At 39.6% G+C, this 27063-nt stretch overlaps 1 protein-coding gene across 1 annotated transcript; it reads left to right on the forward strand.

Moving 5' to 3' along the window:
• Positions 1–6280: 6280 nt before the first annotated feature.
• On the forward strand, positions 6281–26840 carry Sec22b (SEC22 homolog B, vesicle trafficking protein). The gene is made up of 5 exons (XM_008830519.2): positions 6281–6498; positions 10881–10990; positions 14106–14266; positions 16371–16517; positions 23678–26840. Exons 1-5 carry the CDS (start codon positions 6424–6426, stop codon positions 23830–23832), a joined length of 648 nt encoding a protein of 215 aa, XP_008828741.1. The 5' UTR covers positions 6281–6423; the 3' UTR covers positions 23833–26840.
• Positions 26841–27063: the final 223 nt, after the last annotated feature.

Consider the following 27063-nt stretch of genomic DNA (forward strand, 5'->3'; position numbering starts at 1 on the left):
GGGGTGTGTTATTTTGGTTTTTCATGTTATTATTTTTTCTCTCTGATTTTGGCATGTGAATTTCTTTTGAAGTTTCTGGTTCCTGCGTGAGACCCAGGCCTTCAAATTTAGGTCTATTTCTTTTTGTGAACTTTATGTGCCTTTGTGGTTTACTTTTTGGGCATGAAAAGCTGGTTCATCTAAGCTTCCGGTTCTCTCTCTTGATTTTATATTGGAATGGCCAGATTGATTTTGTCTTCACGAGTTTCCACAGAGGCCCAATTCAGATGAGGGTCAGATGATTTCGTGGTTTCTCCTAAGGTCTGGATCCCTCCAGGACCAATTTTGGCCTCAGGAATTTGGGTGTTGGACTGGCCTGGGAGCCTGGCCCAGAAAAGATGCTGGTCTAGGGCAGCTGGTGGCTGTGCCACCCAGACAGGCAAAGGAAGATGGGGCAGGAAGAGGCCCCAAGGACTCTTGGGGACTGCACTGAAGAGCTGGGTTGGTCTGGATGCAAAGGATCAGGAAGAGGAAAGGTCAGCTCCCAAGACCCAGAGAGAGGATGGCAGGTGGTGCAGGCCCAGGGAAGCAGGGGGAGTTGAGGGCTGGGCCAGGTCCAGAAGCAGTGCTCCTGGGGTCCAGAGAAGGCACTAAGTCAGTCTGCTTGAAAAGGTTCAGGAAGCAGTATTGGTTCCCCAGGTGTCTGGGGCCCCAAGACAAGGAATGGGACAGGATCCATACTAGGAGAGACCGGCAGGGGAGATGGGAGGGTGAATGGGGCTGGGGGAGTCAAGGCTAGGAGGGTGCGATGGGCTTACCCCGGAGAGAGGTCTGCGGGTGGGAGAGAGGCCTGTGGAGGGTGGTGCACACTCAGGGAAGCAGAGGTAGGTGAGTCAAACCTGTTGCTTTAATATGCTCAAGAAGTGGCAAGAGGCCAGGTGTGGTGGCACAAACCTTTAATCCCAGCACTTCGGATGCAGAGGCAGGTGGAACTCTGTGAGTTCAAAGCCAGCCTGGTCTACATAGCAAGTTCCAGGCCAGCAGGGGCTACAGAGAGACCCTGTTTCAAAAAGACAAAAAAGTAAGTGGCAAGATACATGCATAATAGATCTTATAGCAGGGAGCTGCTTCTAGAACTTTGGGATTTGAGCTGTCCGCTGCCCGAGGGGTCTGAAGAAGGCCTACTTAGAGAGCAGCACGTAGACGTTTGGGTCTGACCTTCAAGCTTGTAGAAGCAGAGGACCACAAGTACAAAAAAAAAGCTTCCCATATCCAGAGGTGTCAGAATGAGCGGGTGGGCTGTGGAGTGAGAGAGAGGGCCAAGAAGGACTGATTTACAAGTTTCATGTTTGGAAGCTAGGGCATTCACCACAAGGAAGCACTAGCAAGTGGGGTAAGTCACAGCTCTATTTGTGTCATTTAATGTCACTATCAGTGTCATCCATTGCCCTGCCAGGTAGGGATAGATATATATGAGTAGAGATATATGAGATAGAGATATATAAGTTTGGCTGATCAAATTTTTTAAACAATGAAGAATAACAGAAACTAGGAATAGCTGAAAGAGTCAACCTTAAGATAGTGAAGAAAGGGGCTGGGGAGAGGACTCAATGGTTAGAGTACTGGCTGTTCTTGCAGAGGACCCAGGTTGGATTCCCAGCACCCACATGGTGGCTAACAACTGTCCATGACTCCAGTTCCAGGAGACCTGATGCCCTCTTCTGACCTCCATGGGCATTGTACAACATGGGTGCATTTAACATACTTGCAGACAAAACATTCATAAAGATTTTTTAAAAATTTAAAGATACTGAAGAACGATTGCTCAGAAAAGTTGTTTGCTAATTTCTGAAACATGAAACTACAAGTATAAGAAAGTTCATTAAAATAAGCCGGAGCTGGAAGACTGAAGAGGAAGGCAAGCCGCAGGGAACTGAGACAACAGCAGTGGAGATGGGGAGTGTCTGATGGCTGCTAGAAACAACTAAATCCACCATGACTCTACAGGAGAGGAAAAGAGCCTCGGGTCAAAGGTCAAAGGAATGGGTACTTGGAGAAATTACCATCCAAAGCTTTTATTCATACAACTTGCAGGGTGGAAAGCAGTGGGGTTGGAGGTAGGTCAGGGGTAACTGGAGAGAGAGTCAGGTAGAATGTGATTCCTGTCAGCAAGATCATTGTTCTTGTGCTTTCTCTTCTGTATAACCCACACAGGGTATTGTCCATAATAGTTGAACAGGAATTATTTACTTAATAACTAATTGGAAGTATAAAAGAAATAGATGATAACTTTGTGTTCATTTAGTACATACCATCTGTGAATTGTGCTGTGCACAGCCAATGAGAATTGTTTTACTCCAGGAGAAACACCACTTGTTCATTCATTTATTTTACAGGTATTAAGAGTTTGGTAGGTCCACCTGGCTATGCCCTAGGGAATAACATTTTCTTTCTCTTGAATGTGTTTAGAGGCTTGTAGGGCAAAAAGTCTATGTTTTAAAAGTTTAAGTTCAATCTTTGGGTTCTAGCAAAACTATCTCAACTATGTTTCTCATCCCATACTAAGCAAGAGACAGACTGGCTGGGCCTGCTCTCTGCCTTGCTTTCCTGAGGAAGCAAGGATACCACACAGACACCAGAAATAAGTACCTTAGTAAAATATCTTCTCCTAGAAGGCAAAGAGTAACTTTGCTGAGGTCTAGTATCTGAAATAGTCTATCTAAAGTAGTAATTATTTTAAATAGGGGCTCTGTACAATGCACTCCTTCCTTTCTTCCTTCCCTTTCCCATCAACTCTAGTTTCAGTTCAGTGACTGGAGGGATTGTGTGAAAGAACTATAAGGAACTTTGGCTAGGTATGACATTTCAAATTAACATGTACTTAACCACCAATACTAAAGGTGTCAGGATACATTCCCAGCGTGCTTGTGGCCTAAGTCTGTAGAGTATGGAGGTGAGGTCGCAGGGTGAGTACCTAGCAGAAGGAGGCCCCGCCCCCCCAACCTAGAAGGGAACCAATAGCCATTCCTGGAGACGGGGCTCTTGAGAATGACTGACATGGAAAGTGACCAATCAGAACGGAAACTGGTTCATGTGGGCCAGAGCTAGTGTTCTGAGGTTCTAGTAAGAGGTGGAGATTGATGAGGACGATTTTCAGGCCGGGAGCTATTTATTAATCTGTAAGAAAGTGTTTCGGTTTTGCAAATAACTGAGACACTCTAATGCTACTGTAGTTGGATATCAAAATGAATAAGTAGATGTAAGACATTTTTGCTTCCTTTGAAGCCACCTGTAAAAAAAAAAAATCTGTGCAACGGTATCACTACTTTCTTCAGTCAAGTCTTTCTCTGTTTTAGCAGCTTAATACACATTTATTTTGATGTGTGCATTTTCAATTGCTTTGATAAGTTTTAAGATTTTTCTGGCTGGGGTAGCTATGATTCTTCCCCCTGCCTCCCACCCCCATCCCCTTTGCCAACGTTCTTGAATTTTATTCATTTCATAAGATTGTTGTCAGATTTTAGGCAGATGAAAGATATACATGATCTTTAGAAATTCTAATTTTCCTTTTAATTCATTCAGTGTAAAACCGTGGGGGACCTTCCATGGACTGATCACAGTGTTAGTCATTCTTACATAGTTCTCTGTTGTTGAGAGGATCAAAGGGCAGGATCTCAAAGTCAATATCTTTATGAATGTAATGATGCTGACAAAGGCAGAAGCCAAAGTGACTCAGATTCCAGAGTTCCTAAGGTCTTGGTATTTGATAAAATAGAGATAAGTTTAACAAGCCAAGAAAACCACAGTCCTCTCCTTAGAATAATTTCAGTGTCAGATGGGCCTTAAAAATCACCTAGTATGGAGACCGGAGAGATGGCTCAGCAATTAAGAGCCATGGCTGCTCTTGCAGAGGACCCAGGTTCAAGTCCCAGCACCCACATGGTGGTTAATAACAGTGCAGTTCCAGGGGATTCGATGCCCTCTTCTGACCTCCACAGGTATTGCACAACATGGGTGCACTTAAACATGTACAGACAATACACTCACACACACAAAATTTTTTAAAAATCATCTAGTATGTTTAAAGGGAAAAAAAGTAGTGAATGTTGTTTCAAGAAATGGTTTGTAGAGAACTGGGGATGTAGCTTAGTGGTAGAGTGTTTGGCTGGCATGTGTGAGGCCCTGGGTTGGCTCCTCAGCACTGATGGGGGAAGTGGTATTTAATTCAGTAGAGAAATATAGTGGTAAGAAACTAAAACTAACTCCAAGGAACCTAAGCAAAAGGGGTGGAATTTATTATAAAGTAATAATAGCAAATGATGTGTATGTATGAAATATACTTCTTTATGTGCTAACTTAAAATTAAAAAATAAAAATAAAAGAAACTACTGTCTGATAAACCCCAGAGTAGGATGCACATGGGCCTTGGGAAACGCAGAGAGCCACAGACTGAAAGAAAGCTGTTACACCTAATCAACTTCTCTGCTCTTTCTGCTTCCCTGACCCACAGGGCAGTATCTTTATTTGAAATATTTTTGTCATTAATTACCCGTTACTAGAATTGTTCTATCTGAGGATAGATAACAATAATTTGAGACTGTGGTAGAAGTCATATCTTTATTGAATGGAAGGAAGGAAAGTTAGAATTAGCTATATCTTTAAGCTGTTTTATTTTTAATATTTTATTTATTTAGTTTTTAATGTGTATGAGTATACTGCCTGCATGAATGTAAGTGTGCTCATGTCTTGCAATGCCTGCAGAGGCCGGAAGAGGGTGTTGGAGTCCCTGGAACTGGAGTTACAGATGGTTGTTAGCCACCATGTGGGGTGCTAGGAGCTTAACCAGAGTCGAGTCCTCTGCAAGCAGCCAGTGCTCTTAATCATTGAGTCATCTCCACCACCCCCCTCTTTAGCTATTTCATTTATTTATTTATTTATTTATTTATTTATTTATTTATTTATTTATATTTATTGGTCTTTTTGAGACAGGGTCTTCCTGTAGCCCCAGCTGGCCTGGAACTCACTATGTAGACCAGGCTGGCCTTGAGCTCACAGAGATCCGCCTGCCTGTGCCTCCTGAGTTCTGGGATTAAAGGTGTGCGCCACCACACCCGGCCTATCTTTAGCTATTTTAAATGTACTCTACCAACTTAGGCTTCATACATACAAAAATTGCCTTCCACCTCTCATCATCTCTGTTAATAGCACCATTGGTTTCTTTCTCTTACCTATTTCTACTCTTCATCTTTCACATGGAATCAATCACAAGGTCTTATTGAGTCTTATCCCAAAAGTTTCATGAAATAATTCTGTTGTCTTCCAATTGAAGGTAATTCAAAATGTAACAAAAGCATGTATTCTTTAACCTATGGGTAAAAGTTAAGAAAAAAAAAATCACATCAAGAGCCAGAGGTGGTGTCATATACCTATAACCCTTGCATGTGGGGAGCTGTGAATGGATGACTATAGATGACTGTGAATTCAAGTCCAGTCTAGACTATATGGCCAGAACCTACACCAAAGGGCATTTGGGGCCACAAATTTGACTCTATAGCATATATGTATATATATATATATGAAATTGGGCATGGGGGAAAGGGGATTGCAGATAGGGAAGGGGATCTAAATATGATAAAATGTATGAAATTCAGGAAAATTTAATAAAAATTATTTTCATAATAAAAAAGTGGTTGTCTACAAGTTGCTTCAAAAGCAAGTGAAAACCCACTCATTGGAAGATGCAGTAAGACTACCCTTTTACATGCCATAACAGAGGTGCCTGAGAGTATAGATTTGGGTAGGGTGAATGACCTAGGTAATCTCTGAGGTCTTATATTGTACATTTATTCATATATTCAATAAATATTTGCTGATCTCGTCAGAAACTGTTCAAGAATCTGGTGGCAATATAAACATCAAAGTCCAAAAAAAATCTTTAAAAAATCCCTGCGAAGAGAGTACAAATGTATGAAATATTATGTTTATAATATATAGTTTTCTATAAGATAACCAAATTAAATCTGAAAATCAATAGCTTTTCAGTTTCACATTCTGTTCATCTAAAAATCCACTCTCAATCCTTTCAAACTGTCTGTCCAAAACTTAAAGAATCAAGAAACTAGACAATTGTTTCAGATTAGCTCCACGCCCCATGAAAAGACAAAACTTACTGAAAGTTGGAAATCTAGTAAAGTGGGCCGGAGTTTGGGCGCTTAAAGGAACAAAGAAGAACCGCGGAACTAATGTTGTCGTAACTGTGCGTCCCGGGGGGGAAGCCAGTTCGAGGGACCGGTAGTGGAAAGCGCTAGAGCAGTTTCCGGCCACCTCAGCGGGAAGCGAGACGGAGGCAGCTAGCTGTCTGGGGACCGAGGCGGAGGTGTAACTGGTCGCCGCGGGGGAAGTGAGTACCGTGACTGCGACCGTCGCGTCTCCGCAGCCTGGAAGATGGTGTTGCTGACGATGATCGCCCGCGTGGCGGACGGGCTTCCGCTGGCCGCCTCCATGCAGGAGGACGAGCAGGTACGCTGGTGCCAGCGCCCCGGGTCCCAGTGATGGAGGCGGTCCTCGGACGTGGGAGACCCTCGCGGCCTCGCAGGCTCCCCTGGGCCTCTGGAGTGCTCTTTTCTCTTTGGGTGGTGGAGAGACTACAGAGAGAAGAAACCTTACCGAAGGAGGAGATAGAAGCTCTGCAGGAGGGACGCCTTTGGTTAATTGTGGTCACCTAGTGTTCCATGGCTTTTTAGGGACTTTCCGAAAATTCAGGACTTATGATTGCCAATTAAGGTTGCAGACCGTCAGATCTCTGGGAAAGATCACTCCTAATTTCTTCACCTCGTTTTCTTGTAGCACCTGATCCTTGACCTAGCTTGCTGACATCATTTGAAGGTGGATGAAGTAATGTTGCCACTTATAAGTAGTTGTCAAAGTTCAGTGCAGTACCTGCTTTCAAGGTTATGCCCAATTCTCTCACCTGCCCTAAGAAGTCCAACTAGATTTCTACAATTCATTGGATTTTATTACTTGTCTCGGTCTTTTGATAAATTGAGTTTCCTGGCAGTTTCATAGCAGTCTCTTGTGTTATCCATAGATCTTACAGCAGCTCGAAGCTTAGAAACATATCCAATTGATTAAAAACAGAAACTTCAAATGTCTAAAAGAAAGCTGCTCTGTGCCTTAGAAGCACAAAGGAAATCTTCTATATGAGACATGTTTCTTGATCAACTTAATTTTACTTTCTCCCACAACCCAAGTAGTTTCATCAAACTTGAGGCCTAAAACCAAATTCTAAAAAGAAAAGTGCACATTTCTATTCTTGGACTTTTTATTCCTAATGTTCGTGGAAAAAAGAATCTTACTGAATATATTAAATGTGCCAGTCATGTTGGTTGTTTGGGGGGATTGGACTATACCATCTCTATCTTCATGGAGTTTGCAGTTCAGTGGAAATACTAAATAACTAACTATTGTAATTAGTAGGATCATTATAGAAGAGGAAGACTGTTGAGTGGTTAAACACAGAAAGATAACTTAAGTTGGTTTGGGGAGATCAAAAAAGATTTCCCTGAAAAGAAATCTAAGCTGACAGCAAAATGGAATAGCAAGGAAAATTTCTATTTGGTTTTATGCCATTTTAGGTTTGAAGTAATGTTTACTTTCACTTTAAAAGGGTTGTAATGCAGATGATAAAGTTTCAGGTCATACGGAATGAGATACAATTTATTCATTCTTCAAAAGAAAGTTTATTGAAATGTATTGTGAAAAACATAACATACTCTGCATTTTCAACTGTGAAAGCTTTTCTGTTCAGTTTGCTGAGTTTCCTAGAACTAGTTTGCCAAAAGAGTGTGTGTGTGTGTGTGTGTGTGTGTTTTCCTATATGTATGTAAGTGTATCTTGTGCAATGCCACAGAGATCAGAAGAAGGCTTCGGATTCCCCTGGAACTGGAGTTAAGGATGCCATGTGGGTGCTGGGAATCGAACCCGGGTCCTCTGCAAGAGCAGTCAGTATTCTTAACCACTGAGTCATCTCTCCAGCCCCAACCAAAAGAGTATATTTAAATGAGCCAAAGAATATGACTTGAGCAAGGAAGATAGAATGGAGGAATTCCTTAAAGGACTTGTACTTTGAGAAATATTTTCTCCATAATGGGTGGCAGTAGGGCAGAGTGGGGCAAAAGCTGATCAGTTTTCCAACTACTGCATTGAATTTTGATGTGAGGGGAAAAAAACAGAGTGGATTTGAAATGCTGTTTAATATTAGCAGTCCTTACTTTCTGTCTTGTTTTTTTTTTAACTTAATTTTAAACTTGATATTGGTTTGTTATTGGTCTGTCAAAATGGATTACTTTGTTTCATTGATAAGGTAATTTTACCCATAGTATTTTTATGATTCCATCATACTTTCCTTTAGTAGTTTTGATTTTGAATTAACAGTCTTTCTAAACTTTAATGTTTCAGCCTTACAAAAACCTACAAAAGTTTCAACCTTAGATTTATTTTTACTCTTATAATTGTATACAGAGGAATTTGTTGAGTGCCTTCTACACACTAAGCATTGTTCTAAGCCTGTTAGTGTGTTATTTTATTCAATCTTCATACCAACCATCTTAGAGAGTAGGTACTACTATTATCACCCTTTGTAGATAAGGAAGTTGTGAGGTTTACAAAGAAAAGGTCACTTGCTTAAAGCCACACAGTTAACAAGTAGGACAATGGCTTTTCTCATTGGGAATTTTTGTTGGTTGAGGTTTTTTTCTTATTTTTTTTTTTTTTAACCTTGACACTGTTCACATCTTGGCAAGTACTTTACCATCTGACCTATCTCCTCAGCTCCCTGTTCACATTTTGGGATGGACAATTGTTTAATATGAGGGCGTATACTATCCTTTTTGTTTGGGATGTCTAGTAACCTCCCTGGCCTTTACTCCTAGATGGTAGTAGCATACTTCCTATCCCTTGGTTGTAACAACTCAGAACTACTTCTTGACCTTTCCAAATGTCTCTTTGGGGACAAGAATCATTCCTGGTTGAGAACCACTGAGTAACAGTAATCAGTATTTTATCAGACTACTGTTTTTTAATCAGTATTTGTCTGGCTTTAGACCAGAGCCTTAGTGCCTACAACTATACACTACTGCCTTGTTTTAAGACTTTTCAATGATGTATTTACTTCTTTGGGGTGGGGGCAGGGGAGGTTGAGACAAGGTCTCATTATGTTCCAGCTGGCCTGGAACTCACTACATAAACCATCCCAAGCTGGCCTTGATCTTGAGATCCATCTGCCTCTGCCTCCCCAATGCTGGGATAAAAGTATACCTGGCTTATATATTCACTTCTTACTATTCCAAGTCCAGAAATTCCTTTTTTTTTTTTTTTTTTTTTTGAGACATGTATTATATAGCTACGACTAACCTTGAACTCATGACTCTGGGAGAACTAATATAAACACTTTTATTTCAGCATTTAGTTATTAAATATCTGCCAAAGGAAGACTGTGGTCCAGTCTTTCAATCAAAAATAAGTAATTCCGAATTAGGATAATTATGTCTTTCCATCCCATGGCAGTGTCTATAAGCTAGGTATAAACATCTTCTCTTGACCTAGAGACTGAGAAGTCCAAGATTAAGAGACTTGCAAATTGGATGTCTGTTCCTAGCTCATAGATAGTAACTCTGGGTAGGTCTTTGCATGATACAGGGGTCAATTTAGCTGCTTGCAATTTCTTTAAAATATTTCGTTTATTATTTCACCGCCTGCATGTATGTAAGTGCATCCATGTTGTGCACTGCCCACCAAGGTCAGAAAAGGATGTTGGATTCCCCTGAAACTGGAGTTACAGACTGTTGTTAGCCACCATGTGGGTTCTGGGACTCAAACCTGGGTCATCTGCCAAGTGCTCTTAACCGCTGAGCCATCTCTCCAGCCCCTGTCTGCCTGTGATTCCTTATAAGAACACTGTTCCTAATCATTAGGGCACCATCCTTCTGCCTAATCACCTCCCAAAGGCCCCACTTCCTAATACAATCACCTTGGTGCTGAAGATTTCAACTTACATAATCCTGGGAGATAGAAACCTTCAAACCACAGCTAGCAGAAAGGCCTCCCTCTCCTACCCTGTGCTGTTCCTCGATCTTCATGTACTTCATTTCTCTTCTGAATCTAGTAGGTTAGGAGTATGACTTTTGTCTCTTTAAATGATCTACTACAGCAGACCCCTCTTTCTTTTTAAAAACACCTATAAATTGTTTAGGGAAATACTAACTATACCATTTGAGTGGTTGGTTTTGTTTGTTTTATAGGGTTGTTTTTCTTTGCACATATCTTCTCTTTATTAAAACTTGGTATCTAAACTCGAGAACGAAGTAGATTCATGTAATAAAGGATATTTGACTTTTTTTTTCTTTTTTCTGGCCTAGTGACAGTGACAGTGTTCATGGAGTTGTCAGTCATATGCACATTTAGTTTCGCTCACATGCCCTTCTAGTTTGTGGAAGATTCTGTGAATATTCAAGCATAAAAATGAGTTTCATTAGTCTTTTATTCTCAGAATTTTCTCCAGAGTGCAGCACAGGCCATGCAGTTCCATGCCAGCAACTGTGTATGGGAAATGGGTCAGGAGGATACTGACCTAATAGTGGAAAGAAGAGTGTGTGCCTTAAATGGAGTCGAAATGCACACTTTTACTTTGTAACAGTTCAGTATATGATCTTGAAGAACTAGGAATTAGGGCTTCCTATTTGTTCTAAAAGTAGGATGTTTTTCTTTATCAAAATAAATCTTATTAACCTCTAAATGAAAGAGCTTATTTACATAGTATTTTCATGATGTCATGATGCTTCCAACTAATTGATACAACTTTGTATGTGGTGAGTAAAATTCTAAGTGATATTATCTTCTTTTAGTCTGGCCGGGACCTTCAACAGTATCAGAGTCAGGCTAAGCAACTCTTTCGAAAGCTGAATGAACAGTCACCTACCAGATGTACCTTGGAAGCAGGAGCCATGACCTTTCAGTAAGTGTAGCCTTGATTTCTTTATGGTTGTTCAGATAAGAAATTCAGTAATAAATACAACACCTTGTAAGAAGAGTAACTTCTCTAAGGGAGAGACTCTAGATAGGCTGACTAGACCCCAGTGAATGAACTTGCACTGAGGGACATCTGGGTACACTAATTTGACTTGATAAGCTTTAACATGTATGACAGAGTGCTTGGACTCTAGGGGGGCAGACTATAGGAGGGTGTAGATGGGGAAGGGCTATAAAGATACTTAAGATGTTTTGTATGAAATACTCAAATATTCAGTAAAAAATATACATTAAAAAAAAAAAGAATAGTAGCAGTAGGGTGCTGGAGGGATGGCTCAGTAGTTAGGAGAGCATACTGTTCTTGCAGAGAACCTGAATCCGGTTCCCAGCACCCACATCAGATGGCTCACAACTGCGTATAATTCCAACTCTGTAGGATCTGACACCTTCTTGGGGCTTCTGCTGGCATCCGCACTCATGTGCATAGACACACACACATACGCATAATTAAAAATTAAGTTAAAAAGTAATATAATTTCTTTGTGTGCTGCATGTTCATGTGTCATGAGTGTGCAAGGGTATTATGTCTGTGCGTACACATGCAGGTATGTTTAGGGAGTGCAGAGGACAACTCTGGTGTCATCCTCAGGCTTTATCCACCTTTTTCTTTTTCTTTCTTTCTTTTTTTTAAATGACAGGATTTCACTGGCCCGGAACTCCTAAGTAAACTAAGATAGCTAGCAAGCAAGTCCCAGAGATCTGGCCATCTCTGCCTCGCCAGCACTGGGATCACAGATGTGTGCTCCATACATGGCATTCTTCCTACATGGGATCTAGGGATCCAACTTAGGTCTTCATGCTTGCAGTGCATGCAGTTTGCCATTGAGCTCTCTCCAGCCCATAAAAATACAGTTTCTTAAAAGTAAAGATGAATTTCAAAATATAATCTCTTCAGGAAACCAACTTTTCTGGCTCTAGTTCTACAAAACTGAAGTCTTAGTTTTCTTATTTAGCATGCTTATAGTAATTTAACCTGTTAATCTGTGTCCAGTAAATTCTGTACCATGATGCAATAATAGATAACTTCTTGGATCCAGACAGAAGTTTACTAACAGTGTTACAGAGCCTTAATTTTCTTTTTTTTAAAAAAAAATTATTATTTTTATGTGTATGAGTATATTGCTTACATGTAGGTAGGTGCGCCTGTGTTGTGCAATGCCTGCAGAGATCAGAAGAAGGCATCAGATCCCCTGAAACTGGAATTATAGACTATTGTTAGCTGCCATGTGGGTGCTGGGAATCAAACCTGGGTCCTTTGCAAGAGCAGCCAATGCTCTTAACCTCTGAGCCATCTCTCCAGCCCTAATTTTCTTTTTAAAGGGTTCCTCTACAAGGATTTTAAGGGGATAACATGTTCTTAGCATCTTTCCTGACACATAGGAAATAATCAGTATTATTTAGGAAAAAAAATAAAAGAATTTTAAAACATCTAAATCAGTGGTTATAGAAGCGATAGGTTTTCTGTTTGTTTGCTTGTTTTTCATTACTGAGTGTTGAACCAGTGCCCTATAGATTCTACATCTATAGTCAACCAGCTGTGGATTGAGATTTTTCAAAAATTTGTACCTGTACTAAACAGATGGAGTATTTTTTCTTGTCATTATTTGCCAAACAATATAACTTAGCAGCTATTTGTATAGAATTTATGTTCTGTTAGGTATTTTAAGCAATCAAGATATTTTTCCAGGTATATGAAAGCAGAACTAGTAAGAAACGACAGCATAAGCAGATGCAGAACTGTGTTTATTAGAGAACACCATGCTGTGTGGTGTATTAGGCTATTTGATAAAATATGGTGTACCCTTCTGAAGGGCTATAGATACTGTACCAAAGATATTTTTTAAATTTTTATGTGTATGAGTGTATTGTCTGCATGTAAGTGCACCCTTGTTGTGCATTGCCCATGGAGGTCAGAAGAGGACATCTGATCCCCTGGAACTGGACTTAAGGGTGGTTGTTAGCTGCCATGTGAATGCTGGGAACTGAACCCAGGTTCTCTGCAAGAACAGTCAGTGCTCTTAACCTCTGAGCCATGCCTCCAGCCCCAGGAGTATGTTTGTTTTTGTTTTTGTTTTTAAATAGATATTATGCATCCTCTGTACTTATATGCATGTCTCTATATAGGGTGATAAGGTCCTATTTACTTTTCTGGGGACAAAACTGATGGTATAAGAGATGGTATAGATCAAAGTGAAGGAGATCGGTTAGTTCAAGTCCCCAACAAGTCATAGGACAGCAGTATTATCAAAACTACTTTTAGGTCCCTGAGAGAGTATGTAGTAGTCTTCAGGTTACTCTCTAGGGTTCCAGGATACCTTGGGAGTTAGGTACAAAAGGCAGAAATGGGAGTTTTTGTCAGACTTGGGCCCTTAAACAAAAACCCTCTGATTTTGTCTACTGTGCACTTTAGCTTTTTGAGTGTAAGTTGTGCTAGAATAAAGAATACTATGACTAAAAGGCTTAAAAAGCCTTTAGTAGCTTAACTTTTTCCTAGGGATATCTTAGAGTAACAAAGCCGCATCCCAGAATGCCAGAGAGCTGAGTGTCACAGGAGGAAGTCACTTCTGTTGTCGACTAGTTGATCAGAGTTCTTCTAGCTATAAATAGGCAACATGACTAGTTTTGTCTTATTTAGCTTCCAACTTTTTTCTCTAGAAATTTCTAGCTGTTTTACGTTGTGGCTGGAAGGACTTTAATATGTATACCCTAATATATATTTGCCATTCAAGGTCAGAGGGTAGATGGAGTCATAGCTGTAGTTTGCAAGGAAAACTCTTAGATACTGAGATATGTTCGTTGAAAATTTGTGTAGTGAATAAACAATTATGATATGTCTCCTCCTTTTTGGATATACTTTTAATAGTGGGAAAATGGTTGCTTTCCTATTCCAAAGATTTTTTTTATCTGAAATTAGCTTTCTGATTTAGCTAGCTTTAATTTAGGCCAGATATTTTCAAAAGTTTATATAGTACTGAAAGTCAGCTTTGGCCTGAAGTGTCGTTACTTTATATACTACTTTGTCTTGCTTTTTTTCCCTCCAGCTACATTATTGAGCAGGGGGTGTGTTACTTGGTATTGTGTGAAGCTGCCTTCCCCAAGAAGTTGGCTTTTGCTTACCTGGAAGATTTGCACTCAGAATTTGATGAGCAGCATGGGAAGAAGGTGCCCACTGTGTCAAGGCCCTACTCCTTCATTGAGTTTGGTAAGGTTGGACTCTCTAGTAAGGTCTCTCTGTTAAGGAAGCAAACACTTTGGAGAAGATTTTCCTCTACTGACAAAATACTGACAGTTTCCCCTTATGTTTACTCAGGACAGTTTTGGGTCTGCCTCCTCTCCAAATTTACCTTTTTGTCTTTTTGAATGAAGAAAATGTCCTTCTTTAAATTATTTATTATTTTTATTTTATGTGTATGAGTGTATGTAAGTGTACCCATGTCATGCAGTGCCTGTGGAGGCCAGAAGAGGGTATTGGATCTCTTGGAACTAGACTTACAGACTGTTGTTAGCCACCATGTGGATGCTGGGAACCAAACCCAGGTCCTCTGCAAGAGCAGCCAGTGCTCTTAACCACTAAACCATCTCTCCAGCGTCAAGACTTCCTTCTTATAAGCACTTTCTCTTCTAGTCTTTTGTTATTTTCCCCACAGAACGTGAACCATTTTTATTATTTGGTTTGTTGTTTGTAACAGGAATTATTCATGAAGATCTATTTGACTACCTTATAATAACTGAGTTTTTTCCCCCCAACCTGTAGACTCACACAGTAAGACTCATTTTATGGAAATCAGAATTAGGAAATCAGGAAGAATAGTGTTTGTTTCCTTTGGTAGAGTAAGATCCTCTAATTAGAAAATATATGGTATTGATTGTGTTGGAGAATAGTATTTACTACATTAAGAAGTAGCAAGTGTGGGTGTCTGTATTTGTACAGGAATTTTGGAAAGACTGCAAATCCTGTAAAGGGATCTGATATCAGTAGATCAAAGGCAAGGATCGCATTGTTGAAATCTTTAGCTGTCTTAGAATTTTTGAAGTTTTTCAAGTTTCTTAAGATAAATGAGTCATCTTGATTTATAAATAATAGAGAAAATTTGACAAAGCATTCAGTATTTAATTTCATAACTGTACATTTGTAAAATGCTGATTTATTTTTTCCTATTTTAGTTTTACTTCAGACTGCCTATGTACACAAATTGAACATGTCACAAATGCTAATTTTTATGATGTCCAGTTTTTCAAATTTTATTTTTCAAGATAGTATGTATAGTAAATCTAAGGAAAAAAAATAGGTCAGCTACACCAAGTTCACAAAGGAAATAGATGGTTCATGAAGCTAGTTTAAGGCACTAAACACAAAGATATAAATGGGCTGCAAGGTGACCACAGGCATGGTACCTTGGATTATGAACAGCAGTTGTTCCCATCCCTTAGGCTGAAGTTCTAAAGGGAAGGAGCAGTGTCTGAACTAAAGACGAGAAAATTTAGAGGGGAGACCAGCTTGAGCGGAGTAGGAACTGTTGGTCAAGGGGTGCTACTTGTCCAAAGTGTCTTTTCTTGATGGAGGTGACATCACTGCCTGTTAGAGCTCCTTCACTGCCTGATCCGACTAGCCAATGGAGGATAAGAAGCACTGATGTTCTCCGTACAGTCAGATCCCCAAAGTGCAGCAGAGTGGAGCAGGATCAGGAGGCAGACGGAAGGCATCTAGCACACATAACAGATTTTTTGCCAAGAGTTGAAGGTATTTTCAATAGGAGGTCATGCCTACAGTTTTGAGAAACACAGACAGGCTACAGGTGGGTGAGGCTGCAGTTTTGTATTGGTGTTTTGGGAAACTTTCTATCATGCTTGATTTACTTGAAGTGTAAGAACAGGGTTAATTTAGGAAGTGTATTGATCATTAACTCTTCTCTGCCATTTTGGGTGGTAATGATAGAGTGTTGCTAGTGCTGTTTTATGGATGTTTAGAATTAAGTCATGAGTCCCAAAGAGTTCTCTGAATGTACTTTGAAATTTTTCTGTCTTCAGGAAAGATTTGTTAGAGTGGGTCTTAATTTCTCTAAGAATTCTTAATAGCAAATACCTTTAGTTCAGAGGTATCCAAGGGACATTTCTCCTGAATGGCCATCTTCACATTTTACAGATGAAGAAGTCAAAGTCCACAGTAAACAGTGGACAAATGGCAGGTCTGGGAGTAAACTCAAGACTGGACAGCGGCAGATCTAGGAATAAACTCAAGGTCTGATTACCTACTTTGGTATTTTGTTGGACAGGAAAGTGTTAATGGTTACTTTTCATCATTCTAGATACCTTCATTCAGAAAACCAAGAAACTCTACATTGATAGTCGTGCTCGGAGAAATCTAGGCTCCATCAACACTGAATTGCAAGATGTGCAAAGAATCATGGTGGCCAATATCGAGGAAGTCTTACAAAGGGGAGAAGCGCTCTCAGGTAGCTGGAAGCAGCATGAGTCTTGGAAGAGGTGCTCTGTTCCCTGGCAGGAGCAGCTTGCTTGTGCTGCCTATTGTCGCTGTCAGATTCTAGCTCCGACTCTAAAGAATTCATTTATCAGCAATAGCTTACACTACAAAGCTTCCAATGTGGTTTTTTCACTTTGCATATGCATAGTTCTTCTGAATTAGAACAGTATGAAAGATTCATTCAGGATCATTTACTGTTCCTAAGAATTTACAAAAGTAAGTAAATTGAATTCAGAAACATTTGTACAGGTTAAGGACACTAAAGGAAAGAATAAGAGGCGATTGTCAAGGATTGTCGCCTCCTTGGAGTCTCTCTGGGAGATGCTACTACTGCTTGGCCAGTTTTATTAAAAGCCATTTTCAACAAAGAATTCTCTGCTAAAAAAAATTTAAATCTGAGACTACAAAATAATGTCTAGTCTGCTCTTGGTGTACTTTGTTCATTCCCTGCTGAGTGCTTGTTGCATGTAAGGCATTGTGGCTCTGTGCTCTGGGCCTGGAAAAACGAGACTACAGACATGTGTCGTTCTCCTGAGTTCAAATATGTTTCAGGCAGGTCAGCTTCTTGCCATTTTTTATTTTGTTTTGTTTTGGTTTTTTGTATTCATTTGTTTTTGAGACAGGGTCTCCTGTAGCCCCTGATAGCCTGAAGCTCTCTATGTAAATCAGTCTGGCCTCCATTTCACAGAGATTCGCTTGCCTCTGCCTCTGGAATGCTGGGATTAAAGGTGCCACGCACCACCATGCCTGGCTCCCCTGCCATTCTTTTCTTTTTAAGGTTAAATAATTGCTTTATTAACTTCAGTACCAAATCTATATATAAAAAACGTAAACCTGTTCAAAATTATAACATACATTGACATAGTATGACAATTGTGGGTATACAGTTCACATACTGCAGTTACACTGTGTACTAAAAAGGCAATATTTAACAGGTTCTCTAAGATTCAAGATTAAAAACCACAGTGCCTTCACTGAATAACATGCTTGCAAATAGGTGCTGCCTGAAGACTGCACACGTGTGACCTTCACATTGCCTTTCCTTGCCATTCTTTCTTTTGTTTTGTTTTGTTTGGTGAGACAGGATCTCCTTGTAGCCCCAGCTGGCCTGGAACTTACTATGTAGACCAGGTTAGCGTTGAACTCACAGAGATCCGCCTGCCTTTGCCTCCTAAGTGTTGGGATTAAAGGTGTGCGCCACCATGCCCGGCTTCCTTGTCATTCTTAATGGGGCATTCTGACTGCATGCTCACCAGTTCTTTCAGACACAGACAAAACTGCCTCAAAGACACCTTCCCTGATTCTTATAGTCCATGTCACATTAATCTCTTCTACTTTAAACTCATAAACTATTTAGTTACACAGTTTTTAGCACCTAATTGTATAATGTTAGTTTATTTTTATGTGTGCACCTGCACATGGAGGCCAGAGGTCAACCTCAGTATTTTCCTCAGCTGCTATCCACCTTTTTTGTTTTGTTTTTGACAGGGTCTCTCTGTGGCCTAGGGTTTTCCAATTAAGCTAGGCTGGGTGATCCAGGGATCCACCCATCTCCCAGTGCTAGGACTATGACTGTGCACACCGTGCCTGATTTTTTATGTGGGTTCTAGGGGATCATACTCAGGTCTTCATGTATGCATAGTAACAACTAAGCTATCTCCCCAGCCCTATTTATTAATTTATCTTAAATATGCACATTTGTGAGATATTTTTTAAAATTTTCTCTGTATGTGTATCTGTGTGTGTGTGCGCGCGCGTGTGCGTGTGTTCCTGTACATTTGTCATAGCAAGTGTGTGGAAGTCAGGGGCAACCTTAGGTCTTGGTCCTTGCCTTCTTGTTTGAGACCAGGTCTCTTGTTATTCACTTTTACAGATGCCTAACTAGCTGGCCTGAGAGCCTTTGGGAACTTTCTTCTCACCACCTCTCCTCTCACTTAAGGAGCACTGAGATTACAGCAGATGCATGCGACCACATCTGGGTCCTCATGCGTGTGCAGCACATGCTTTACCTACTGAGCCATCTATCTCCCTAGCCCATATCAGATACTATTTTTATTTTATGTGTTTGAGTGTATTGCCTGCATGTATGTAAGTGCACCCATGACATGCAGTGCCTGGGGAGGTCAGAAGAGGGTGTCAGATTCCCTTGCAACTGGAGTTAGAGTTGTTAGCCATCATGTGGGTGCTGAGAGCTGAACCCAGGTCCTCTGCAGGAATAGCCAGTGCTCTTAACCACTGAGCTATCTTTCTAGCCTTCACCTCCCCCCCACCTTTTTTTCTTTTTTTGCTAGACAGGGTCTCACTACGTAGTTCTGGCTGGCCTAGAACTTACTATATAGACCAGACTGGCCTTGAACTCAAAGATTTGCCTGCCACTGCCTCCTAAGTGCTGGGATTAAAGATGTGTGCCACCATGCCTGGGTATTTTAAATTAAGTCAGTATGTAAAATTAGGTTTACTTTAGTATTAGGTGTGGGCATCTAATACTAAGCTCGTGTATGGTGTATTTGTGTGTATGTTGGCATTCATGTGTGTTTGGTATATGTATGTATTTGGGTGGGTGTGTGCGTGTAGGTACACATGTATGGGAGTGCATGTGGAGGCTAGAGGTCAACATCAGGTGTCTTCAACCATTCTCCAACTGATTTTTTGAGGCAGTGTCTCTCACTGAAGCTGAAGCTTGTTGGTTCAATTAGGCTGGCCAGTGAATTCCAGGGACCTGCCTTTCTCTGCTCCCCACACTGCCATGCCTACCTTTTATGTGGGTACTAGGATCTAAACTCAGGTCCTCATGTTTGAGTGGCAGACACTTTACCAGCTGAGCGATCTCTCCAACTAAGTTCTTCAAAGATATTTTTTTTGTGAGTTTTATATCTGTTTCACACCTTTTTGTGTTTCTCACCATAATGGTGACAAATAGGTTCCATAATATTCCTTGAATTCACCTTTGTTACATAGTTGTTACCAAATGGGGTCTCCTTTATTATGAACTACAAAATTTAACCTTGATACCAATAGTCAGCAGTTACTACAACATAATAGCTTCATACTCTTTAAACATCAAATTTTGAGTAACTCTGTACATTTTTAATCATAATAGAGTTCATACTTGGGATAAAGTAACAGGATTTTTTTTCTTAAATCCAAAATTTATCTTTCAGTTTTTCCTAGTGTAAAGGATTCTCAGGTAGAATTTTGTTGTTTGCAACAAAACAGATATACTGATTGTAAAAGAAGTGATTTCTAACTTTAAGTAGATTAGTCTGACTGGGGAGATAAGAAACCATCTCAGAAATTATAGAGGGTGTGTGAGGGAATCAACCTGCTTATTTTTTTCCAGGCAGTCTGCTAGGGAAGTTTTCATGTGTCCTGTTGTATTAATTACTTTCTCCTTGCTGTGACCAAATACGTAACAAAGCAACTTAAGGGAGGAAGGATTTACTTGGCTTAGTTTGAGGGGCTACAGTTCATCATGACAGGGAAGTATGCTACTGGGATTTCTCACATGTCCGTGTAGGCAGTAGCAGACATGATGTAGAACAGGGCTGTATAACCTCAGCCCCATCCTCCAGGAACCCACTTCATCCAGGTAGGCCTCATCTCTGAAAAGCTCCACAAACTCCCCAAACAGTCCCACGAGCTGGGGACCAAGCATTCAAACACATGAGCCTATTGAGGACATTTTACATCCAAACCATAATAATCTTTACAATAATTACTTGTGAAATGGGTGGATCAAACCAGTTTTACAGATAAAGATGGAAAGATCTGGAACCATTATATAGCTTACTAAAGATCACACCAATAGTACCTAGCAGAATCCATTGGTTCTTAGAGCCTTTGCCTTACTTCGTTGTTAATATCTTTGTTTGTTTCTTTTTGTTTCTTGACATAAGGTCTTAATAGCACTATGTAGACAGGGCTGGCCTCCATCTCACAGAGATCCTCCTGCCTCTGCCTCCCTAGTGCTGGGATTCTGAATTTAGATGAACCAGGAAGAACTATTTTAAGTAGAAGGAAAAGCATACCTGAATAGGCATATTTTCAGGACAGTAAAGAGATTCGCATTGTTAAAAAGTGTTTTCTTCTTTAGGCTTCTGTACACGCTCATCTTTTAGACCTGCTTCTGTTCCTAATTGCTGATTTTGCAGCTAGTCAACTTTTCATTTAAGACACAGGAGGAAATCTTGTGGATTCTTTCAGCAAGTTCAAATTAAGCCCTTTTCATTACTGCCTAATAAGCTGTGTTGTAGTTTTGTTGTTGTTTTAGTCGAAGGTATCACCCCTACAAGGCTCTCAGTTCCATGAAGGCCAGAATCAGGTATTTTCATTATCATCCTGCCCTCCAGCGCTTCACACAGCCCCTCTGTAATGGAAACATTTGCCAAATGACTTCTCTCAGCAGAAGCTTTATCTTTATGACATCATGTGTTTCAAAAATGTTCTTAGACAGAGGAATTCTCTGAAATATTACTTATTTCAGACTGAATGTGGTGGTGATTAATGGGAAGACTGTGGCAGGAGGATCACAAGTTCATGGCTAGCCTGAACTCCATAACAAACTGTCTTAAACAAACATGACTTAATGATTCCTGCTTTACCCAATTATTCTCAGCAAATGTAGTCATTCAGCAGGGGTTCTGTTTTGTTTTGTTAGCAAAGTTGGAAATTACTGTGAAACAGTTTTAATACAGATTAAAGCAAGGCTGTAAGTGATTATTATATTCAGAAAAATGAGAAGACTTAGAAAGACAAAGTCTGTATGCAGCATCTAGATTTAATTTTTTTTTTTTTTTTTTTTTGTCTCTGTGTGTGTGTGTGTGTGTGTGTGTGTGTGTGTGATGAGACTAGAAAGGGGGCCATGAGAAGAAAGGAAATCTTAAGAGAGGGTGAGAGGGAAAGAGAAGTTAATGGAATACTGTGACATGAAACAGAAGGGACACTAATTAGAGGAAGAAGAAAACCAGGAAGATGGGGGAGATGGGAGCAAGAAGGACTTGGGGAGAGTAGGAGAGAGGCTGTTGAATTAGGAAGAACTATAATGACACATATGTGTAAAAATGCCATCAGGAAATCCATTACTTTATAGACTAACTTCAAAAATTAAAAAAGAATTGGGGGGAAAGCCCCTGGTAGTGGAGTATATACTGGTAGATTGGCTAAAAAGATTTCCTGAGCAGTATCATGTTTTTTCCCATCTTGTAAAATGTTTTCTTTTGTGACTAGGTTTCTTTTCTTACTCATAGGACCAGTTGCTAATTTAGTCACTGTTGTACTTATATTAAGTAATGCCTTATTTCTCAATCAAAACCAGTCTATTAAGTAACTCCAAATATTTCAAAAGCATTGTCTTTTTTTTTTTTTTTTTTTTTTTTGAGATGCAGTTTCATTATGTAGCCTCCAATACAGACATATACCATCATACCCGGCTAGGAAAGCTTGTCCAGGGAAGAGCAGAGACTGCAAGATAGATTTTCAGAACTTAAGAAAAATTAAAAGTGGGATCATAATTGATTTATGTCAAATTGAATGTTTTCATTATTAAAATATGTCCTATATTTTACTCTGACCCAGCTTGTGCTTGGTTATTTCTTTAAGTACTCAGTTAATAATTTTAAGAAGACAGCAACATTACAAATGTACTGGGCACAGAGCAATTTTTGTAAAAAATGCAAAAAAATTTACTAGATTATATATGGATTTTGTTTTTAGAAATTGCCATTGTATTTTAACTGCAATCTAACTTCTGTGTGTATGTTGAAATATAACTTCTGATAGCTTTGACTTCATAATAATCTGTGCTTTGTGGCAAATCTTAGAATTAGCAATCACCATTGCAGTATAGCTTAATACTCAGTGTCTGATTAATTAAATTTTCTGGTTTGGTGAGTCTTATCCTACATGTAGTTTAGACTACTTAAAATATTATAAAGATGATAATTATTAGAAAAGCATCAGGGCTAGGGAGATGGCTCGGCAGTTAAGAACATTTACTGTCTTTGCAGAGTTTGCTTCCCAGCAGCTGCCTGTAACTCCAGCTCCAGGGGATCTGAAGCCATCTTCTGGCTTCCGTGGACACATGAACATACATGTTTACACACATATACACACATAAATGAAGAAAAGTAAAGAGAGAAGGAAGGAGGGAGGGAAGGAGGGAGGAAGGAAGGAAGGAGGAGGGAGGAAGGAGGGAGGGAGGGAAGGAAAGGAAGGAAGGAAGGAAGGAAGGAAGTATTTTGGAAAGGAAGCATGCAATCTTTAAATCTGCCTTTGCAGGGAGTCTGAGTTATGAGGCTGGGATGTAGCTCTGCATGCCTAGCCTGTGCAGGGCCCTTAGCACTACAAAAACCAGTAGGAATATCAACCAGTAGTTAGGAGGTGTTTACCTTATGCAGAAATTGTTTCTCTTTTTTTCTTTTTTAAAAAAGTTATTTTGTTTTATGTCTATGAGCGTATTCCTACATGTGTGGTATATAAATGCACTTGTGTCATGCAGCATGCTCCAAGGTCAAAAGAAGGCATCAGATCTCCTGGAACTGGAGTTACGGATGGTTGTTAGCCACCACATGGGTGCTGGGAACCAAACCTGGGTCCTCTGCAAGAACAGTCAGTGCTCTTAACCACCAAGCTACCTCTCCAGCCCCTAGAAACTGTCTCTCTTTAAGGCAAATTTATATACCTACTCTAAAATCTGACGGGATAATTATTATTTTATGTTAAATTTTATATATGAAGATGACTTGACCAGCATCACATGGTTGAACGGTGTGTGAGGCCAGAACCTATGTGTCTAAAACAATTTATACATAATTTGATCAGATTCTTTTTAATTTATTACACATCTTACCGTTCTTCAGTATCATAGATTGATGAGTACGTTCATGTTATCCTTAAAATAAGTGTGATATCTAATCGGGTGTAGTAGCACATGCCTGCAGCCCAGTTCTCAGAAGCACTGGTAGTTTAAGACCAGACTGGGCCATATACCAAGTCTTTGTAATGAAGTAAACATGGTTATTTTAACTCCATGGTTGTTTGTTTCCATGCCAGTCATTTTGGTTATTTTTATGCCTTAGTGTTTTCAATAAAATACTTCAAGGGACTAATGTTTTCCTTTTTCTTCTTTGACAGCATTGGATTCAAAGGCTAACAATTTGTCCAGTCTATCCAAGAAATACCGCCAGGATGCGAAGTACTTGAACATGCGCTCCACTTATGCCAAACTGGCAGCAGTAGCTGTGTTTTTCATCATGTTAATAGTGTATGTGCGGTTCTGGTGGCTGTGAAGTAGTGAGCCTAGTCACTGGTAAGGGAGAACCTAGAACCTGGCAGGTGTGTATTTTCAGGAAGCTGAGCTCACAAGGATGTGTATTAGAATCCGAGTGTAACTTCTGCCTCTAAACACCTTGCAAGAAATGAAAAGACCTATCCTGAAAAAGAAAGATTGCGCCTCATTTAAGGAAGCTTAACCCTATGTGGAAGTCTCTTTTGGGGGCAGAGACTTTCCCTGGGTGCTAAGCCATATGTATTAGGGAACAGTAGGTTATTTTATTTTGTTTGTTTTTTTCCCCGCCCAGTACATTTTTAAGACAGCATAACTGAGGTATTCTCTTTCTGTAATGGAGCCATCGGTGAAATTTAAGGTAGCCAAGCTGTGCTAGCAACATTCTGAAACTCCTTCAAAGATGGCAGTCATTGAGGAGTTTTTTTATTTTAATCAACATTCCTTTTGTTGGTGACATTTGTGATTTTCAGTAAATACGAGTTTTTGAAGACCTTTTAAGGAAGGCTCTATGTGTATGAAGGTTAATGCTATGCTGCACAGATCTGTGTGTTGGGCACTTTACGAAGTTAAACTTTGTTATTTTCCTTTTATAATTTGTTTATTGCACAGTTGCTTTGGAGTTAAATCAATTACGTTAATATGCTTTGAAATTACATAGTATTGCTTGACTTGAAAGACTGAACTTTTTCTCTCATTTACTCTTTAAGCAAAAGACTTAAATTTGCTTTGGGACATTATATTTTGCAGTGTTTGGTTTGTGTTAATATAAGAGTGAGTATAGTCTAGGATAGCCAGAGACCCTGGCTTTAAGAGAAAAAAGACCCAGCTCAGAACTGCAGCTTTGCCCTGCCCCTTACTCCACCTCATCCACTATATTTTCCCCATTCTTGTTTTTTCCTCATGCCATAATTTGCTAACATTTACACACATACACACACACACACACACAGTAGTTTCGTATCCCATAAGTATCCATTCAGGATTTCCCCTAATTGCAAAATAAAAAATTTTGGGCTGTTAATTTGTAACCTTAGAGCAGCTACTCAACACAATGCTCAGGATATTAATCTGAGAGTCTCCAAGAGCCCTTATTCCTGTTTCAGTTCATGTAGATTCTCTAAGAATGTTCTAGAGAGAGATAACTCAAGATAGACAACTCATTAACAGTGGCTTCTATGAACTAATAAAAGTACATATGATTTTCCCCCCTTTTTGCTCAGGGACAATGGGGATTTCATCTTTTACCTTCTGAAGTAGAATTTTTTAAAATAGGAAGAATAGGCCTTTTGGGTATTATCATGAAGGCTGTAATATAACCTGTGACTCCTGCACATACTGCAAATATTTCTTTAAACTGTACTGGAAAATGAGCCAACTTCTTATTTCTTAACATCTTTGGAAAGAATTTTAGTAAGCAATTTTATAGCCCTAATGGATCATCTACTGCTCTGATTCCTGGTAGAGAACAACAATCTTATTTCCTTGTAAGATTAGGAAGGTAGAAATGCTTATTTCATTCCTGAGGCTTTACAGAACTAGAATAAATCTTTTTCTTCTATTATGAACCTAAATCTGCCAATTAGATTTTTGTGCATGAAATACAAAATTACTTTTTATAGAGGATAAGTGCTTTTAAGTCCCTGAAAGGCTTTACCCCTTAAATAATGATATTGGCAATAAAAGCCTTTGGAGACTGAGAACCCAAGTGGTGGCACCATAGTACTTGGTGCTTTTGTGAGAAAGGAGGGTGCAGCTTGCTGCAACCTCGTGGTCAGCAATGAAATAAATACTTCTAGAATGTTCCCTCCAGTGTCGAGTTTTGTTGTCTAGTTAACATACATACACATATCCTTTTCTGGGTGCATTTCTACCTTATCTCTGTGGGCACTAAAGTAAGGGTACCGGGTAAACGATGAACAAAGTGGTAATGAAGAAGACTCATTGCTGTTTTTAGTAGGTGGTTGCAGGAAGATCTGACCAGCAAAAACATATCAGCAAACAAATAGACATTTAAGGTAGAAAGTTACAAAAACCATATGAACTGAGTGATGGCACAATAAGAAATGAGACCTAATTTGTTTCTAGAGAAGCACAATAGTCTAGGTAGTCCACAGTGTGTGCAAGGCACATAGAAAGAGTGAGGCACATTTGGGGAAAGCTGTTGCTCAGAGGTACAGAAGAGTTCAATAATTTGTCCAAAGTCACAGAGCTAAAAAGTGTTGGAGCCAAATGTGAACCCAGGCAGTTTGGTTCCCTGGTCTTTCTGCTGTTGTTTTTAATTTTTCAGGTTTGCACATGTAATGAAGGATCTCATCATGACACCTGCATACCTATGTGTCGTACTTTGTTCTCTTTCATTCCCTCCCCAGGCTCTGCTCTTTTAGCAGCTCTGTTGTGCCACCAAGCAATCAAATAAAATAAGTACCAAATGAATTTTGAATTTAGCAATCAGAAACTTCATAACACAGGTAGAAAATAATTGAAGTGAACTGGGGACAAAAGGCAGATTACCATGGGTTAAGGATTGAACCACTAGGATTAAAATCAGAACTCTCACAGGTAGCTTTTCTGCTTATTGCAACACAGCTTCATTGCTTGTTTTATTAAAACGTCTTGTAGGTATCATAATTTAGAAATATTTGGCACATCGACACATCTGGTTATTTTAATGTCTAACAGTGATTCTTAAAGCTTTTTGAAAAATCTTTGAAAATCTGATAAAAGTGTGTCTTTACTGCAGAAAAATATGTATGCATGCACACTATCTCAGGCTATTCAAGACCACAGCACCTGCTCAAGTCTTGGTCCATGATCCCTCAGTTAAGAACTCCAGATGTATAGGCTTTAGAATTCAAAAGTTAAATACCCAGAGGCCTTGAGAACTGTCCAGCAGTGATGAGTTAGAAGAATGCCACAGTTGGAACTTTTTGGGTGAGATGTATTCTTGAAAACTATTATATGTACAAAAACACTTTTAGCAAATAATATTTTTCTTATAATGCATTCAGAGATCTGGTTCTGGTCTTTTGTTTGATTTGTTTTGTTTCAAGTTCCAGTTACTCTAAATTATATGTAAGGGGTTTAAAATTTATATTTATCAGTAGGAAGCTTTCTTATAAAGGCAAGTTAAGAAATAAAGTAGATGATCCTGGCCAGCAGGATGGCTTAGTGAGTAAAGGTGCTTGCTGCCAAGTCTGATGACCTGAGTTTAGTCCCCAGAACTCAAGTGGTG

The sequence above is a fragment of the Nannospalax galili genome, unplaced genomic scaffold (assembly GCF_000622305.1).
Source record: "Nannospalax galili isolate Female #2095 unplaced genomic scaffold, S.galili_v1.0 scaffold455, whole genome shotgun sequence".
NCBI lineage: Eukaryota > Metazoa > Chordata > Mammalia > Rodentia > Spalacidae > Nannospalax > Nannospalax galili.

What these genes read in the sequence shown, in the direction of transcription:
- Sec22b (XM_008830519.2), top strand. Translation starts at nt 6,424, where the DNA reads ATGGTGTTGCTGACGATGATCGCCCGCGTGGCGGACGGGCTTCCGCTG. An exon ending in CTACTCCTTCATTGAGTTTG is followed by an intron (nt 14,267 to 16,370) that starts GTAAGGTTGGAC and finishes TCATCATTCTAG; the next exon opens with ATACCTTCATTCAGAAAACC. An exon ending in AAGGGGAGAAGCGCTCTCAG is followed by an intron (nt 16,518 to 23,677) that starts GTAGCTGGAAGC and finishes CTTCTTTGACAG; the next exon opens with CATTGGATTCAAAGGCTAAC.